General features: G+C 42.3%; 1 protein-coding gene and 2 long non-coding RNA genes across 10 annotated transcripts in view; 2 read left to right on the top strand and 1 right to left on the bottom strand.

Annotated features, from left to right (window-relative positions):
• DYSF (dysferlin) overlaps nt 1–19,696 on the bottom strand; it is a 223,052-nt gene that overhangs the window by 27,521 nt on the left and 175,835 nt on the right. For all 8 annotated transcript variants that reach the window (XM_083631547.1, XM_083631549.1, XM_083631552.1 and 5 more), the window contains 4 exons: nt 6,222–6,361; nt 4,411–4,499; nt 3,109–3,204; nt 882–1,023 (listed from right to left, as the gene is read on the bottom strand). In XM_083631547.1, coding sequence (XP_083487673.1) covers nt 882–1,023; nt 3,109–3,204; nt 4,411–4,499; nt 6,222–6,361 — 467 coding nt within the window. The remainder of the gene's footprint in view (nt 1–881; nt 1,024–3,108; nt 3,205–4,410; nt 4,500–6,221; nt 6,362–19,696) is intronic.
• The window catches only part of LOC310742595, a 143,981-nt gene that overhangs the window by 106,147 nt on the left and 18,138 nt on the right, over nt 1–19,696 (top strand). The window lies entirely within an intron of this gene.
• On the top strand, nt 13,610–18,564 carry LOC310742533. The gene is made up of 2 exons (XR_014538519.1): nt 13,610–13,730; nt 18,465–18,564. It is a non-coding gene; the product is annotated as an uncharacterized lncRNA (long non-coding RNA).

Genomic DNA, 19,696 nt, shown 5'->3' with positions numbered 1-19,696 from the left:
TGGCGCATGGGGAGGGGGAATCAATAATATTGGTGCAGCGGGGGGTGCTTGCTCAGAGGCTTTTTCGGAGAGCCGTCGCTTTTGCTGGGGGGTGGGGTGGATCGGGCCACGTTTTCCGCAGCAGACAGAACACAAGACCTGCTCAGGGCAAGATGGGCCAGGATTGCATGAGCAACCCAGGTAGATGGGCAGGGTACAAATAAATTATTATTGTTGTTGTTGTTGATGTTGTTACTGTTATATCAGATCAGAAGAATCTTTATTTGCATTAGCCACTAACCATAGCAATGAAATGAAATGAAATAAGTGTACTGAAGATAGAGGTGAAAACTTAACTATACAAAATACATTTTGGAGGTTTACATCTATAATCAAATACAGTGGTACCTTGGTTCTCAAACTTAATCCGTTCCAGGAGTCCGTTCAACTCCCGAAACCATTCCAAAACCAAGTTGCGGCTTCTGATTGGCTGCAGGAGCTGCATTGGATGTTCGGCTTCTGAAAAGCGTTCAAAAACCAGAACACTTACTTCCAGGTTTTCGGGATTCGAGAGCCAATTTATTCAGCAACTAAGCCATTCGAGAACCAAGGTACCACTGTAATAGATCTTATTCTAATTGCCCCTGCTAATTTTTTTTGCAGTTTTTGCTGTCACCTGGTTTAATAATAATAAAATAATAATAATAATAAGAAGAAGAAGAAGAAGAAGAAGAAGAAGCCAACCTGACTGAGGGAGAGCACCAAATTTTGGCATCACATGGGGTACCGCTAAAATTTGAGAGCCCCAAACTCTGCCACTGGTCTGCCCATGTGAGGAGACTGGGAAGGAGACTAGAGATGGAGACTGGAGATGGAGCTTCCTTTAGTCCAGGAACACTCACCTTCTTGGAGACGCAGCAGACCTGCTCGGCAGGGAGGTAGTCAAAGGGGAAGACAAACCTCCAGTTGAAATTCCCTTCGCCTCCCATTGACCGGTAATGCACATCCGTCTTCTGCTTGTTCTCTTCGTAACCGACCAGCCACCTGCAAAAGGAGCAAGCAGGTCTGGCTGCTCAATGCTTGTTGAAAGATACTTGGAGTTGAGAGTGGATTTCATGCTCTTTATTCAGCTCATAGTAGTGAGGAATGGGAGTTCCCCCGAAATGTCTGCTTTATATACATTATTTACACAATGGGCCCCACACGATTGGCTAATTCCGGGATTCTCCTGTAGGCCAATCAGGGTGTGGATTCACTTCCACCTGGAGTTGGATTCGGTGGCTCCTGCGGACCAATCAGACTGCTGCATTCTGGATCCTATTGTTCTAGGACCAATCAGACTGCTGCATTCTGGTTTCTATTGTCCTAGAATCAATCAGACTGCTGCATTCTGGATCCTATTCAACTAAGTACATAACACCTGTGCAAGTGAGGATGAAGGTGGGCTCTTTTTTGCAAATCAGGGACATGTTCAAAATACAGTGGACGCTTGGGTTGCGAACATGATCCGTGTGGGAGGCACGTTCGCAACCTGCAGCGCTGCGTCTGTGCACACACGGGTTGCGAGTCAGCACTTCTGCACATGCGCAAAGCTCAATTTAGCGCTTCTGCACATGCATGAGCATTGAAACCCGGAAGTAACCCGTTCCGGTACTTCCGGGTTCGGCGTGGTGCGCAAGCCAAAAACGCACAACCTGAAGCATCTGTAACCCGAGGTATGACTGTAGCCAGCCAGACAAGCTACAGCCTGAAATTAGCAGCTGTTCCTAACTCCAAGCTGACAGGGGTAGAACATTTTCCTTTTTTTATGAAATCATTTTTATTTGATTTTACAAATATACAATTATAGCAAATGTGTATCCGTATATAGAGATTACTCTGAACCTCAAGACTTTCCCCGTTCCCTCCATGGATCCTATTGTCAACATTTACAATATGATTCCATCACCTGGATTTTGTATCCAGCCATATTTTCCATTGTATTTGTTGCATTCCAAGTGAGATTAAAATCCTGCTAATGTTTTCATCTGCTTGCAACGGTCTCCTAAATAAATTATAAAATTTTCCCATTCTTTAGCAAAGTTTTGGTCCCCTTGGTCGCTGAACTAGTAGCATCCTTGCCGCTGTTGTCACGTACATTTTACTTTTTAGGTATTTTCATCTCAAAAAGCAAATTAAAAACTGGGGGACAGACCTCTTCCACCTAGTTTTGAGCAACCTATCAATTTCTATGGGTGGGAGAGAAAATCAGCTTCCTTTTCATCTTGGAACTCAAACAGGAGAAGGAGGAGCACCTGCTATTTTGGGGGGTAAATTTTCTGGCACAGGTGCAACCTTAGCATTGTGACAAGTGACTGCAAGATACGTGGACATGCCAAAAGGCACCTGGGTCTATTTTAAAGCAGATGCTAAGGTATGGTTACCAGATTGCTTTCAATGAATCCGGGGACACTTTTTCTTTTCTTTTCTTTTTGAGGCTGAGTAGCAACAGGATGCTTTTGAATTCTGGTGCTGGAGGAGACTCTTGAGAGTCCCATGGACTGCAAGAAGATCAAACCTCTCCATTCTGAAGGAAATCAGCCCTGCGTGCTCACTGGAAGGGCAGATCCTGAAGCTGAGGTTCCAAGACTTTGGCCACCTCATGAGAAGAGAAGACTGATCAGGAAAAGACCCTGATGTTGGGAAAGATGGAGGGCACAAGGAGAAGGGGACAACAGAGGATGAGATGGTGGGACAGTGTTCTCGAAGCTACCAGCATGAGTTTCACCAAACTGCGGGAGGCAGTGGAAGACAGGAGTGCCTGGCATGCTCTGGTCCAGGGGGTCATGAAGAGTCAGACACAACTAAACGACTCAACAACAGCAGCGGGCAGTGAGCAGTGAGCAGCTCCTGAAGCCAGCCAGAGCCAACTGAGTTACCAGGCTGGCTCCGGGCTGCTGAGGCTGCTGCTGCCACGTATCCTGGGGACAGATTTGCAAATCTGGGGACATTCTGGGGACAGAATTTGTCTGGGGACAGATTCGCAAATCCAGGGACTGACCCCGGGAACCAGGGACGTCTGGTAACTTTATGCTAAGGGGCTGGTGCCCATCTCCAGGACCTCCCCTGTGCCCCGGCAGGATGGCCTACCCTTTGACATAGATGTCACTCATCTTCTCCCCCGTGATGCTGAGGTCGTCCAGGATGACGTCTTTGGCGTTCCAGATAATGCAGCGCAGGTAGAACCTGAAACCCAATGGGAAAGAGATTGGGTTCAGTGGGTGCACCTAGGCTATGGTCACCTACCCTGCACTGGAATCACATCTCTCAAAGGATGCTGGGAACTATAGTTTGGCCCACACAGCGCTGCAGTTCCCAGCACCCTTAATGAACCACCTTAAACAGGATTCCTTGGAGGGCGCTTGCTTTATTTATTTATTTTGCAACGCTTTTTATTGATTTCATTAGATATTACAAGTCTTCCATTCACCTTCAAAACAACACAAGATACACAAAACACATCGAAAAAATCATGAAGAAACACCCATACTTAATGAAAAAGTTTCAACACCATATGTCTTCAGGACCTTAAATCATGATTAGATAGTCTTCTACTTTTTGAGGGTGACTTCCATCTATCTCACTGCGGGTCTTTTCCCTGCTTTATTCCTTTTTTCTTTTCTTTTTTCTTTTTACTGCGTCCTTTATCATCTTAACCATCATCTATATTATATCCAATACAATATTTATCAATCATGTAATTTGCAAAAAATTAGTCCAGGCATGCTAAAGATTTTAGCTGGGAACAATGTTTTTTTTAAAATACCCTCTGTAACATTCCCACTCATTTGTAAACTTTTGGGGTTTTTTTGTAACCTTTTGATTATTTCTGTCATTTTTGCAAGTTCCAAATACTCAAACATTTTTATCTGCCATTCCTCCTTCAATGCGATTTTCTTTCCCTTCCAATCTCTGGCAACCAACATTCTTGCTGCTGTTGTTGCGTATAAAAATATCCTTTTCTTATCACCTGGGATATCTGTTGACAAAATACCTAGAAGGAAGGCTTCTGGTTTGTTTGTTTTTTACAAATGTTTCTTTGAACATTTTCTTTAATTGTTCTTACATAATATCCCCAAAAGCTTTTAATTTTTGCGCAGCCCCACCACATATGACATATTGTGCCCTCAATCTCCTTGGAGGGTTTTTCAATGCACGGTTTGTATGCAGCCACAGACCAGCTGCCATCTTGGATAGCTTTGATAGGGGATTAAATATACTCATAGAATCATATAATTGTAGAACTGGAATGGGGTACCCTGAGGGTCATCTAGTCCAACCCCCCGAAATGAAGGAATCGCAGGACATTTCTGTTTGTCCAGCAGGGCAATTCTTGTGATTTCGTGGTGTGGGTGTGAGTGTATGACAAAGGCAAATAGGAGTCTGTATTACCTCTTTGCTTTCCGTGGGGTCACGTTGAATGGGGGCCCGGGCGGCCCCAAGGATTTGGGAAACACATCAACCCACATCTGGATTTTCCCCTGCAATGAGAAAAGAGGCTGTGAGGCAGGGAGAGTTCGTTCCGGGAGCTCAGACAGCCCTGCTCCATCTCCCTGCTTCTGGAGAGAGGAATTGACCGAAAGGGGGCAAGGGGTTCCTTCTGGAAGTTGGCTATTTCCGGGGAAAAGACAAACCTGGAGAGGGAAGATAAAGGCATGTGTTCGGATTCCCCAGCTGGTGTTGATTGTGACAGCTGCAGGGATGCTTTGGGTTTTGTTTCCTTGTGCAGTAGGCCCTCAGTGCATCACCTCTCGGGAATACAAAGTGAAATCTAGACAGACAGAGCCCAATAACTTTGGGCACAGAAGGGGCGCTATGTATGAGTTCATGGAACGAACGAGATGGTGGCCCCAAACGTTTGGGAACTGCTGATGTAAATCTTTGTCCTGTGTGTAGTTTGGGAGCTGCACAGTCAAGGGAAAAACAATGCTGTCCAGAGTTGTAAAGACTGCGGAGAGAATACTGCATTTTTCGCTCTATAAGATGCACCAGACCACAAGACGCACCTAGTTTTAGGAGGAGAAAAACAAGAAAAAAAAATATTCTGAATCTCAGAAGCCAGAACAGCAAGAAGGATCGCTGTGCAGTGAAAGCAGCAATCCCTCTTGCTGTTCTGGCTTCTGGGATAGCTGCACAGCCTGCATTCGCTCCATAAGATGCACACACATTTCCCCTTACTTTTTAGGAGGGAAAAAGTGAGTCTTATAGAGCAAAAAATAAGGTAATTGGGTGCATTCTTCCCACCTTGGATCAAATCTATGCTTCCAGGTGTCATAAGAAAGCTGCAGAGATAGTTCAGGATAATGCGCACCCCGGAAATGATCTCTTTTAGTTTTTGCCTTCTGGAAGAAGGTCCAGGGTTATAAAGACTAGGACTAGCCACCTGAGAAACAGTTTTTATCCAAATGCGATTTTGGTTTTAAACGCAGTGTAAGGTACTCTCTTTGGGAGTATATTGCATTTAATTATGGGGTATTTTTAGGGGGTTAACCAGGCTGGGATAGCAAGCTTGTTGGTTTTTGTATGTCTGATGTAGATTTTTTCAATTTTGTTGTTCTGTATGGGACAATGATAGGGACACAGGTGGCGCTGTGGGTTAAACCACAGAGCCTAGGACTTGCCAATCAGACGGGGTGAGCTCCCGTTGCTCAGTCCCAGCTCCTGCCCACCTAGCAGTTTGAAAGCAGTCAAAGTGCAAGTAGATAAATAGGTACCGCTCTGGCGGGAAGGTAAATGGCGTTTCCGTGTGCTGCTCTGATTTGCCAGAAGCAGCTTAGTCATGCTGGCCACATGACCTGGAAGCTGTACGCCGGCTCCTTCGGCCAGTAAAGCAAGATGAGCGCCGCAACCCCAGAGTCGTCCGTGACTGGACCTAACGTCAGGGGTCCCTTTACCTTTAAGGTAGTCTCTCTGGGAGTATATTGCCTTTAATTATGGTGTATTTTTAGGGGGTTAACCAGGCTGGGATAGCTGGGATAGCAGGCTTGCTGGTTTTTGAATGTCTGCTGTAGATTTTTTCAATTTCGTTGTTCTGTATGGGACAATAACAATAAAGATTATCGTATCATATCCCTACTGCATTCCATCTTTCATCTGGCTATTTGGGGGTGTGATTTCCCCCTCTGGCCTGACACAGAAGGGCTTTCAAGATGATGGCAGCTGCACCCTGAGACTCACCACTGCCTCTCCCACCCGGGTCTTACCTGCTCGATGTCCGGTTGCAAGGGGCTGTACAGCCGTCTCGTCTCTACATGCTCGGGGACCAGGCCTTGCTTCTGCAGAGCGTACAAGGCGAGCCTCTCCTCCGGGGGACCCAGGTGTGGGTTGGGGGGCTTGCCATCATCTAAATGAAAGAGAGAAGGAGGAGACTGCAGCAGCGGACCAGCCAACTACTCCCAGCGCAGATAAAAGGGCAGAGCTAAGGAGGGCGGAAGAGGCTTGGGACAGCTGGGAGATGGTCCCTGTTCAACTTTCCTACAGATTACTTACACACAGAGAGAGACTAGGCTGTCAAGTATTCCAGAGGGTGGGTGGGAAGAAGGAAACTGACATGGCCAGAAAGTGAAATATTTAGGGGTTAATATGACTCCCAAGAATGTGAATTTATTTAAGGATAATTATGAAAAATGCTGGATGGAAGTGAAAAAGGATTTAGAAATATGGTCAAACTTGAAGTTATCATTGCTAGGCCGAATTGCTGCGATAAAAATGAATGTACTGCCAAGGATGCTGTTTTTGTTCCAAACATTGCAAATTTTGGACAAAATGGATTGCTTCAAGAAGTGGCAGAGAGATATCTCTAGATTTGTCTGGCAGGGCAAGAAGCCTCGAATAAAGACTTCCGGAGGCGGCGCCAACGGCAATGGCGGTCTCCTTCTGAGTAGGAGGAGAAGCCCTGTAGAAAGTGGGTCTGTTCCGCTACGACGAAGCGGGGACCCGATTTGAAATCGCAGGCAGAAAGAGCCTGCGAGCGTGGGACCCAGCAGGCACCTTTTGCGCCCCCCGTTTTTGCGAGGGAGCCCCGAAAGGGGTTCTGGTGTGCAGCGGGAGCGGCGCGGTGCTACGGGTCGATTGCTGCATCTACAGAGCGAAGCCGCGTAGCTGTTGCCGGAGAGCGCTGACCTTTTTCCTGTGAAATTCAGCTTTAAAAGAGAACATCCGTGAGTAGGGGGATTTAAGAAACTTGGATTTTGAGAACAAAAAATAAGTGAATTTGGGCTCCGAAGCGGAAAGGTGTAAACAGGAAGTCCGCCTTTCCGCTTTGTAAAAGATCAAAGCAAAGACCTTTTTGTGCTATTACTTTAATGTGGATCGTGAAACTTTAACTCTAAGCACTAAAAGAGAGAACTCCCCTGCAGGGGAAGCTAAGAAAGTGACTGTATTTCTTCTGGGGATCTTCTGGGAATTTAAAAAAAGACTTTGTTTTGAACTCTCATGGGAACGGACTGTCAGATCAACGAGGATTGCTACATTTGAGCTCGCATTGACTGTGGATACAGTAAATATTTGACCTAACTCTGCAAGAAGATACATTCTGAGTTTTATTGAGCTGAATACTTAGTTTCAATTAAAGAGGGGACACGGAAAGTTACAAAAAGACTTGCTTGTTTGGATATTGAGAATCTTATGGTAGCTACTGTGTCCCCCTAGAGGACTATTGAAGTTAGTACTTGACTGGAGGAATTTTCCACTGTTAACTTTGGGGACTTTCCACTACAAGGCTTGTCTGTGGGAATTGACCTTGACTGAAGATAAAGGGGAATGACTGACCAAAGAGCAACAAGATCCAAGGTCAAAGTCCAACAATCTACTTCAATCTCCCAGCAACGTAGGGCATCTGTGCCTGGCCTCCCTGTGACTCAGGAGGAAGATCCAGGGCAAATTGAGCCAAAAGGAATGGCCTCAGAAGGGGAATTTACATCTGTGTTGAATAAAATTTACGAAAAATTGGAAGGCCTAAGTAAACAGGTCTCAGATCAGTCAGCTGAAATTAAAGGGAACACAGCCAGTATTAATTCAAATACCAAAGCTATTGAAAAACTGTTGGAGGAATCTGCGACCACTAGGAAAATAGCTGAGGAGGCAAAAGAAAAAGCTGTGGCTGTGGAGGAAGAAATCAAACCAATACGTAAACAGATTGGGGACCACCAGGCCTTATTGTCTATGGTTGAATTGAGAGAGAGGCAGACAAACCTGAGGATCAGGGCGGTGCCAGAACTTGAGAGAGATAATTTGAATGACTATCTTTCACAGGAATTTCAGAGATTTTGGAACTTGGAGCTGGATAAAGATTTTAAGATAGTGAGCGCCTTCAGACTTGGAAGAGGAGGGAGGAAAAACAGGGTGAGAGACTGTTTGGTGACCCTCCGATCGAAAGAGGAACGAGACAAAATATTGAGTGCTCACTTCCAGAAGACCCTAGAGATCAATGAGACCAGAGTGGAGATTTTTAAAGATATCCCGAAACACCTTTTGGATTTGAGAACTAACTACGGAGACTTGGTGGCCTTGTTGAGAAAGAATACTATTGTCTTCAGATGGGAGTTCCCCCAGGGACTGTCCTTTACATTTAAGGGGAAAAAGTTCAGAATCAGATCAGTGGAAGATAAGGAAAAATTTCTGAGAGACTTTGAAGAAGATCTACAAAAGGAAGCGACAGATCTGCCAAAAGCCTTGAGACCAGGAGCTGACACAGCACCACCACCTTTGGAATTTGACAAATCAAAAAAGAAGATACCACCGCAAGAACTTGACGAGCTCTTGGGAGCGGCTGGAGGAAACTAAAATAATCACACCATGTCTCTGCAATTACTAAGTTGGAACATTTGCGGTTTGAACTCGCCGGAGAAGAGGAGGAAAGTATTTCATATATTGAAAAAGGACCAATTGGATCTAATTTGCTTGCAGGAAACTCATGTGGTAAGGCTCCATAGGAAAGTTCTCATTAATAAAAGATTGGGTCAAGAATTTATTTCATCGGACAAAGTCAAAAAGAGAGGAGTTGTTATATATGCTAAAGAGAGCCTATCACCGAAATTTGTTTTTAAAGATGAACAAGGAAGGTTTATCGCAATTGAGATTCAACTACAAGGTGAAAAATATTTGATTTTAGGAGTATATGCACCAAATGAGGGGAAATCTGAATTTTTTAAGAAATTGCACGAGACATTGTTGGACTATATGGACTATAACATCATTTTGATGGGAGATATGAATGGAGTGGTATCTACCAACATGGATAAGTCGCAAAGACAGGTGGTAACTAAAGATGGAAGACTACCAAAGACTTTCTTTGAATTGACTGACAATATGGATTTGATTGACACTTGGAGAACTAAGAACCCCCTTGGAAGAGAGGGAACATTCTTCTCTGAAGCCAATATGACATGGACAAGAATTGATCAAATATGGATAACTAGAGGACTGGCACCTAAGATTCGAAAAGTGGAAATCTGCCCCAAAACTTGCTCCGACCACAATGCAATAAAGATGGAGATGAAACTAATGCCAATCGGCTCTTTCAGATGGAGGATGAATGACGCCCTGTTTAGAAATCAGGAGGTGATTAAGAAGGCCCAAAAAACATTGAGAGACTATTTCGAGATAAATTTAAACACTACGGTGGAAAAAAGAACAATCTGGGACGCAGGCAAAGCGGTCATGAGAGGGTTTTTGATTCAACAGAATGCAATAAAGAAGAGAACTCAAAATGAGAAAAAAGATAAAATTTTGGAAAAAATAAAAGAAGGAGAGAAGAGATTAAGAGCGAAACCAAAATCCCAAGAGATCCTGAGAGAAATTAAGCTATATCAAGTACAATATATGAGAATGATAAATCAGGAAGTGGAATGGAAAATTAAACAGATGAGACAAAAGTCTTTTGAATCGGCTAACAAATGTGGGAAATTGCTTGCATGGCAGATGAAGAAAAGACAGAAACTAAATACCATAACAAATTTGGAGGTAAATGGAAAGATTATACAGAACCCATTGGAAATTAGAAACTGCTTCCAGAGATTTTTCAAACAACTTTATACACAAGGGCCACAGAAAGAGGTCGAGTTAGACCAATTTCTGAGGAAAAATGGATTACAAAAAATCTCTCAAGAAAAGAGGATAATGTTGAGTGACAAAATTACAGAACAGGAAGTGGAGGGTGCCATTCGGAATATGCAGCTGGGTAAATCTCCAGGACCAGACGGCTTAACCTCCAAATACTATAGAGTTTTGAAAGATTGGTTAATCCGACCACTAATGGAGGTGTGCAATGAGATACTAGAGGGGAAAAAGGCGCCGGAGTCATGGCAGGAAGCTTATATTACACTTATACCAAAAACTGAGTCTGAAAAGACGCAACTTAAGAACTACCGCCCCATATCCCTTCTTAATGTGGATTACAAAATATTTGCGGACATTTTGGCAAATAGATTAAAGAAAGTACTATTGGAAGAGATTCATAAGGACCAAGCAGGCTTTCTCCCGGGTAGACACTTGTCGGACAATACGAGGAACATAATTAACATTTTGGAGAAGTTGCAAGTGAATATAAACACCAAAGCAGTTTTAATTTTTATAGATGCGGAGAAAGCCTTCGACAACATTTCTTGGAGTTTTATGAAGAAAAATCTTCAGGGGATGGGGGTGGGTCAAGGGTTTGAAAATGGTATAAGTGCAATTTACTCAGAACAAAAGGCTAAATTAATTGTGAATAATATGGTGACAGAGGGATTTAAGATAGAGAAAGGCACACGACAAGGCTGCCCAATTTCCCCATTGTTATTCATCACAGTCCTGGAGGTATTATTGAATATGATTAGAAGGGACCGTTTGATAAAAGGCATTCAGGTCGGAGCTAAGCAATATAAATTGAAAGCTTTTGCAGATGATCTAGTTTTAACGTTACAGGAGCCAGAATCTAGTTCGAAAAGAGTTTTGGAAGTGATCCAAGAATTTGGGCAGATGGCTGGTTTTAAGCTGAATAAATCTAAAACTAAAGTTCTTGAGAAAAATCTAACACCGATTGAGAAAGACAGGTTTCAGAAGGAGACAGGCCTAACAATAGTAAAGAAGGTTAAATATTTGGGGGTTAATATGACTGCTAAGAATCTAAACTTGTTTAAAGATAACTATGAGAAATGTTGGCTAGAAGTGAAGAAAGATCTAGAGATATGGTCAAACTTGAAGCTTTCCTTGTTGGGTAGAATTGCGGCTATAAAGATGAATGTATTGCCAAGGATGTTATATCTGTTCCAATCTTTGCAAATTGTGGACAAGATGGACTGTTTCAAGAAGTGGCAGAAGGATATTTCTAGATTTGTCTGGCAGGGCAAGAAGCCCAGAATAAAATTTAAAATACTAACTGATGTTAAAGAAAGAGGTGGTTTCGCCCTGCCAGACTTGAAACTCTATTATGAATCGGCCGCATTTTGTTGGCTGAAAGAATGGCTGCTTCTTGAAAACACAGACATTTTGGATTTAGAAGGTTTTAACAATGTTTTTGGGTGGCATGCATATTTGTGGTATGACAAGGTTAAAGCTCATAAGGCATTTAAAAATCATATTGTCAGGAAAGCATTGTTTAATGTCTGGTTAAGATATAAAGACTTATTGGAGAATAAAACCCCAAGGTGGTTGTCACCAATGGAAGCAAAGGCACTGAAAAAGTCCAATATGGAGGCCAAATGGCCGAAATATTGGGAAATATTGGAACAGGAAGGAGATAAATTGAAACTGCAGAGTTTTGAGAAATTAAAAGATAAGGTGCGAGATTGGCTGCACTATTTTCAAATAAGAGAAGCCTATAACTTGGATAAAAAAATAGGTTTCCAGGTGGAAAAATCTAAATTGGAAACTGAGTTGTTAGAATCCAAAACTAAAACACTTTCAAGAATGTATAACTTGCTGCTAAAATGGAATACGCAGGATGAAACGGTTAAATCTGCTATGATTAAATGGGCACAAGATGTTGGTCATAACATCATGTTTGCTGACTGGGAACAGTTGTGGACCACAGGTATGAAATTTACGGCATGTAATGCCCTAAGAGAGAATATTATGAAAATGATATACAGGTGGTACATGACACCAGTCAAGCTTGCAAAAATCTACCATTTGCCTGACAATAAATGTTGGAAGTGTAAAGAAAGTGAAGGAACATTCTTTCACCTTTGGTGGACATGCCCAAAGATTAAGGCTTTCTGGGAGATGATCTATAAGGAAATGAAAAAGGTATTTAACTATACCTTTCTGAAGAAGCCAGAGGCCTTTCTCTTGGGCATGGTGGGCCAATTGGTGCCAAAGAAAGACAGAAATTTCTTTATGTACGCAACAACAGCAGCAAGAATTCTCATCGCAAAGTATTGGAAGACACAAGAGCTACCCACCCTGGAAGAATGGCAGATGAAGCTGATGGACTATATGGAACTGGCGGAAATGACTGGCAGAATCCGAGACCTGGGAGAAGAGATGGTGGAAGAAGACTGGAAGAAATTCAAAGACTATCTTCAGAAATACTATAAAATTAATGAGTGTTAAAATTGTGCTTGGATTGGTAATAAGTGGTAATTAGTGATAAAAGTTATTAAGATTATGCAAAAAAGGTATTGATAATTGGTTGAAAATATGGACATAGTATATGTTATGGTATAAAGTTTAAACATTTGATAAAGGGTAAGAATTTGCTGAATTAAATATTTGAATGGGAATACAAAAAGGGGAAGGTGTGAGGAGGTCAAGAACATAAGCATATGAAATTGAGGTTATTGGAAAAATGGATTGGTTTTATTTTTTCTTTGTTTAAATTTAATTTTTCTTAATTAGTTGTGTTTTTCTTTCTGTATTTTTTTTTCTTTTGTGTGTTTCTTTTTTCTGTAATCTATGGTTTTTATTCTGTGAATTTCTACTTTTCTTTTTTGTAAAACTTCAATAAAAATCTTATGAAAAAAAAAAAGAAGCCTCGAATAAAATTTAAGATATTAACTGATGCTAAAGAAAGAGGTGGATTTGCCCTGCCAAACTTAAAACTTTATTATGAATCAGCCACTTTTTGCTGGCTGAGAGAATGGCTGCTTCTTAAAAATACTGACGTGTTGGACATAGAAGGTTTTAATAATGTATTTTGGTGGCATGCATATTTGTGGTATGATAAGGTCAAAGCACATAAAGCGTTTAAAAACCATATTGTCAGAAAAGCACTGTTTAATGTCTGGATAAGATATAAGGATTTGCTTGAAAATAAAACCCCAAGGTGGTTGTCACCAATGGAAGCGAAGGCTCAGAAAAAGCTCAATATGGAGGCCAAATGGCCGAAATATTGGGAAATTCTGGAACAAGAGGGAGACAGATTAAAACTGCAGTTTTGAAAAACTAAAAAATAGAGTGCAAGACTGGCTTCATTATTACCAAATAATGGAAGCATATAATTTGGATAAAAAAATTGGCTTCCAGGTGGAAAAATCAAAATTGGAAACAGAACTGTTAGATCCCAAAATTAAGAACTTGTCAACAATGTATAACTTGCTGTTGAAATGGAACCCTCAGGATGAAATGGTTGTTGGTTTCTGCTTTCCTTCACTGTGCAGCGAAAGGGTTTGTCACGAGACAGGTGTTTACATTCCACAGTCTGTACTGTTGGAGTTTCTCACGGGAAAGGGAGACTGGATGTGACGTACACTGGTTTCCTGTTTTTCACTGTTCTTTGCAGTTTCACTTTGGTGATTCTCTCCGAGCTGTCGAGGAGAGAGGATGCATTTCTCTGCTCCGGCAGAGGCAAGATGTCTTTCTGTAATATAATCGCCTAGAACTTTAAATAAAGCAATATAGAGTATGCAGCACGTACTCCTCATCCTTCTGCTGTGCACGGGACTCTGCTTTAAACTAACACGTGGTTATGGGCCCAGAAGTCGAATCGGAGTGCCGGCAAGGGATCGGAATGCAGAGGGACAGATCGGATCAGAATCTGCTCTGCGTGTCAAGATGATTGATGAGGTATGTGCTACTGCTCCGGGCAGCCTGCCAGCTTCTAGTTAATGGCCTTATGGCTGGACTTTTAACTTTAAAGCCGTTTTTGCTGGGAAGAGGCAAAAGGCTCCCAGGCACAAGTTACTATGCTGGGGAAATCGAAAGTAACTTTTAAGTGCGCTTTTGGAATAAGGCAGCTGCAGCAGTGACGCAGCAAGATTTAAAGCAGCATATATGACGCTGAAGGCTAATGCCAGAGTCATGATGGCCCTTCAGGATGCTTGTGGGATTCCAAAGCTCAATAAGAAGAATTACGCGGACTGGGTTCTGTATGCAGAGGCAATTCTGCGGAAAGAGGGTTTGTTTGAGGTGATTACAGACAACCCCCCAGCTCCAGTTACAGATGTATGGGCAGCTAAGGATTCCAAAGCAAGGGGAACTCTTACATTGATAGTATCCCCGGAAGAGCTCTGTCTGTTGCGTGATAAGACCTCAGCCAGAGAAATTTGGGACGCTTTGAGAGAGGCTCACTTAAGGACAGAAGCTGGATCCACTATGTTTTACTTCAACAAGCTGCATAATATGGCTCTTGCTGAAGGTGGAGATGTGCGTTTACATCTGATGGAGATGCAAAATCTGAGACATGAGCTGCAACAGAGAGGACTCAACTTTCCAGAGGCTGTGTATTCTTTCATGATACCACAATCTTTGGGTTCAGGTTGGGAGTCTGTTGCAACCCAGATTGCTGTGCAACCAACAGCTCAGCTAACAGTGGATTATGTTACTGCCGTGATTTTAAATGAAGCAGATCGCCGGGGTGCTAGCTGCATGGGCAAGGGGGAGTCTTCACAGACGTCGTCCCATAGTGCAGTGGAACCACCAGATGGCGCCAAAGCTTTGAAGGCAGTGAAATGCTACTCGTGTGGACGTCTAGGCCATATGAAGAGGGAATGCAGATATCCCAGGGCCAAGACAGAGCAGCGCAGCGAAAGCTCATCGCGCGGAAAAGGCCGAGGCAAAGGCAAAGGTCCGGTGTCAAGGACAACGCAGCACAAGGCTATGGTTTCACGCTTCACTCCAAAGGTTGCAGAGGTCCAGAAGACGTCTAGATCTTTCTTCGTTGTTGATTCAGCGGCGACCCACCACATGTGCAACGATAAGAGACTGTTTGTGTCTTTTACACCGCAGGAAGGTGCGATTCACCAGGCGGATGACCACACAATTCCCAGTAAAGGCTACGGAACTGTTGTTCTTCACAGTTTGGACTTATCGATACAGAATGTGCTTTACGTGCCAGATGCCAAACATAATCTGCTCAGCGTTGGACAGCTGAATGAGCGGAACATTGACGTTTCCTTCAAGAACAGGAAGTGCATCATCACAAAGAAAAATGATTATGTATTGCATGCTGAATATGTTGATCGTTTGTTTGTTTTGTATTATGATGATGTTGTGCAGGATGACACTTGTTGCATTGCAGGTTCTAACAAAAGTTTGCATGCAGAATGTATTCATGATTTTCATAGAAAATTTGGTCATTTGCATTTTGAGGCAGTATCTAAAATGCCTGCCTTGGTTGAAGGTATGACTATTAAACCCTGCAGGTACCACATGAAGTGCAAAGCATGCGCAGCAAACAAGGTAAAAATGGCTGCGAAAGGTAAGGTGTCTAGTAGGCAAGCTACGGAACCATACCAGATTGTTCATGCAGATTTGGTTGGACCACTAGCGCCCTCTTTGGGTGGCAATAGGTACTTCATGGTTCTCATTGATGCATTTTCCAGATATATTTTTGTGTACAATCTCAAGCAGAAATCAGAGGCTTTTCCTAGGTTCAAGGAATTCTGTGCTTGGTTGGAAAATGTGCATGGTAAGAAGATAAAGACTCTTTTCAGTGATCGCGGGGGAGAATTCACTTCTCAGCAGTTTGAAGCTTTTCTGACTGAGAAAGGAATTCAACACGATTTGTCTAGTCCTCGCTCGCCATGGCAGAATGGACTTGCGGAAAGGGCAAATCAGACATTGCTTCAAGGGTTAAAAACCTTGCTGCATGATGCCAATCTTCCAGAGAGTTATTGGGCCGAATCTCTCTCGTGTTTTGTTTACAGTTACAATCGCAGGTTATCTTCAGCGATTGGTTGTACCCCCTATGAGAAGATGTTTGGCAAGAAGCCATACATTAAACACATGAAAATTTTTGGTTCTGACATGTGGGTTCATTCACCACAAAATTCCAAGTTAGACAAGCGTGGATTGCATGGTATCTTTCTAGGTTATCAGAAAGGGTCTTACAGAATAATGATGACTGACTCTAAGGCAATTAAGCTCACGAGAAGTATTGAGTACAATGCAAAGTGGGGGGAGAATGTGGGAATTTTCCAATGTTATCCTGATGACGGTGATGAGACTGAGGAAAGTCAAAAGCAGCCACAACAACCCACACCCACTGATGAAGGTTCTGAGTCTGAATCTGAAACTGAATCGGGTGATTCAGAGGATTTCAAGAGTGCGAAAGCCTCTATGCGACCCTCTGAAAGCTCTGATCAAGAATTGGAGGAACCATTGTTCACAATAGGTCGTTTTTCTCCTAAGAAGGAAGAGGAGAGTGTTGAAGACTTAAGGCTAATTCGTAGGTCACAGAGAGCCACAAAAGGCAGACCTCCAAAGAGATTTGCTGATGAATTTGCTACGGTAGCAGTAACAGCTGTTAAAAGCTCCAAGAAGGTATTTGAACCTTCTAGTTTCCAAGAAATCCAGGGTTTGGATTCAAAGGAAGCTGAGCCATGGTTAAATGCCATGAAGGCTGAACTTGATTCCTTAGAAAGGAACAAAACATGGGAGCTAGTTCCAGTAATTCCAGGAATGAAACTGCTTGGAAGCAAATGGGTCTTCAAAGCGAAGACAGATCAAAATGGCAAGATAGTCAGACACAAAGCCAGATTGGTAGCCAGAGGTTTTGCACAGGTACCAGGTGAAGACTATCACGAGACCTACTCACCCACAGTGAGGTATGAAAGCATAAGGCTTATGCTCAAGCTAGCTGCAGAGGAAAATCTACACATTAGTCACCATGATATTAATACAGCTTTTCTGTATGGATCTCTAGATGAATCACTTTATATGCTTCCACCTGATGGCGTACAGGTAAAACAGGGATTTGTTTGTGCTCTGAAGAAATCCCTTTATGGTCTCAAACAAAGTGCACGGTGTTGGCACACAAAACTCACTGAAGTATTGTTTTCTCTAGGTTTTCAGCAAGGGAAAGCTGATCCATGTGTATTTGTCAAAGAGGAGGGGCAGAAGAAACTGTACTGTTTGTTTTATGTTGATGATTTATTATTCTTTTGGAAAGATGTCGCAATGTACAATAACGCCCTAGCTCAACTGAAAGAGCACTTTGACATGAAAGATCTTGGTGAGGTAAACAACTACCTATCTCTGGAAATAGAGAGAGATCAAGATGGTAACATTCTAGTACACCAGTCACGGAAAATTGCTGATGTGTTAAGCAAACTAAATCTGATGGATGCTAACCCTGTAGACACACCGAAGACAACAGGTTATCAGATAGATGACACTGAAGAAGCATTTTCTGACACTACATTGTACAGAAGTGTGCTAGGCAAGCTAAACTTCATTGCCAGATGTTCAAGACCAGACATTGCTGTTAGCTGTAATTTGCTAAGCAGACAAGTCAACAATCCTAGTATCAAGGATTGGAAAGCTCTGAAACGCATAGCGCGGTATTTGAAAGGCACTATGCATTACAGACTGAGATTTAACAATCGAAAGTCTGGTGGTCTTGAGATATTTGCAGATGCAAGTTTTGGAAGTGACACTACAGACAAGAAAAGTACGTCTGGAGTTTGCTACATGTACAATCAGGGTCTGTTTGATTGGTCATGCAAGAAGCAAACAACAGTTAGCTTAAGTTCTTGTGAAGCCGAACTGAATGCACTGTCTTATTCACTTAAGGATTGTGAATGGTTAATACAATTGTGCAAAGATATGAAAATTCCTGTCAAATGTCCAATCCGGGTTTACCAGGACAACAAAGCATGTTTAGCTTTGCTGAAGTCTGAAGGTTGTAAGCAAAGCACAAAGCACTTGCAATTAAAGTTGCAGCATGCTAGGGAATGTATTCAGAAGGGACTCGTAACGGTGTCCTATATGCCAGGTAATGAAATTCCTGCTGATGTATTGTCCAAGATTGTATCCAGGGATCAACACTGTACCTATGTGCAAAAGTTGGGTTTGTACTGATATTGTACGAACACGCTGCCCAGTGATGTTCACAGAAAGGGGGAGGATGTTGGTTTCTGCTTTCCTTCACTGTGCAGCGAAAGGGTTTGTCACGAGACAGGTGTTTACATTCCACAGTCTGTACTGTTGGAGTTTCTCACGGGAAAGGGAGACTGGATGTGACGTACACTGGTTTCCTGTTTTTCACTGTTCTTTGCAGTTTCACTTTGGTGATTCTCTCCGAGCTGTCGAGGAGAGAGGATGCATTTCTCTGCTCCGGCAGAGGCAAGATGTCTTTCTGTAATATAATCGCCTAGAACTTTAAATAAAGCAATATAGAGTATGCAGCACGTACTCCTCATCCTTCTGCTGTGCACGGGACTCTGCTTTAAACTAACAATGGTGAAATCAGCTATGATTAAATGGGCACAAGATGTTGGATATAATATTATGATGGCTGACTGGGAACAGTTATGGACCACAGGTATGAAGTTTACGGCATGTAATGCCTTAAGAGAAAATATAATGAAAATGATATACAGGTGGTACATGACACCAGTCAAGCTTGCAAAAATTTATCATTTGCCCGATAATAAATGTTGGAAATGCAAAGAGACTGAAGGTACATTCTTTCACCTTTGGTGGACATGGCCAAGGATTAAGGCTTTCTGGGAGATGATCTATAATGAAATGAAAAAGGTATTTAACTATACCTTTCTGAAGAAGCCAGAGGCCTTTCTCCTGGGCATGGTCGGCCAATTGGTGTCAAAGAAGGACAGAACTTTTTTTATGTATGCTACAACAGCAGCAAGAATACTTATTGCAAAGTACTGGAAGACACAAGATCTACCCACCCGGGAAGAATGGCAGATGAAGGTGATGGACTACATGGAACTGGCGGAAATGACTGGCAGAATCCGAGACAAGGGAGAAGAGTCGGTGGAGGAAGATTGGAAGAAATTTGAAGACTATCTACAGAAACATTGTAAAATTAATGAATGTTAGAAGGATGTTGGAATGAAGCTATGTGGTTTTAGCAGAAAGGTTATAAAGGTTTAGGAAAAAACAGGTTAATTGATGAAAGGCGGGAAAGTTAAGTTATATTATATTAAGATAAATTACAGGACAAAAATTGGGAAAGAGGGAAAGGATTTGCTGAAATAGCTAACTGAACTAGAATACAAAAAAGGGAGGTGTGAGGAGGTCAAGGAAACAAGCAAATGAAAGTTAAGTTATGGGAAGGTTCGTTGTGTTTTTTAATTGTTTCCATTTTTCTGTTTTTCTTTTCTTTTTCGTTTTTTTTCTTTTTTTCTTACTAAGATGTATTGTACTGTTTTTGTTTAATTTGGTGTTTTCTCTTTTTTCTTTTTGTAACCTTTAAAATTTTAATAAATATTACTTTTTTAAAAAAATGACATGGCCAGAATGACTCTGTCAACAGCCCTGTGATCTTTTTGCTCGGCAGCTTTCACCACGA

This window comes from Podarcis filfolensis (assembly GCF_964270895.1).
Source record: "Podarcis filfolensis genome assembly, chromosome: 9".
Lineage (NCBI taxonomy): Eukaryota > Metazoa > Chordata > Lepidosauria > Squamata > Lacertidae > Podarcis > Podarcis filfolensis.
Note: the sequence above shows the minus strand (reverse complement) of the source record. Positions and strands in the feature narration are given on the sequence as shown.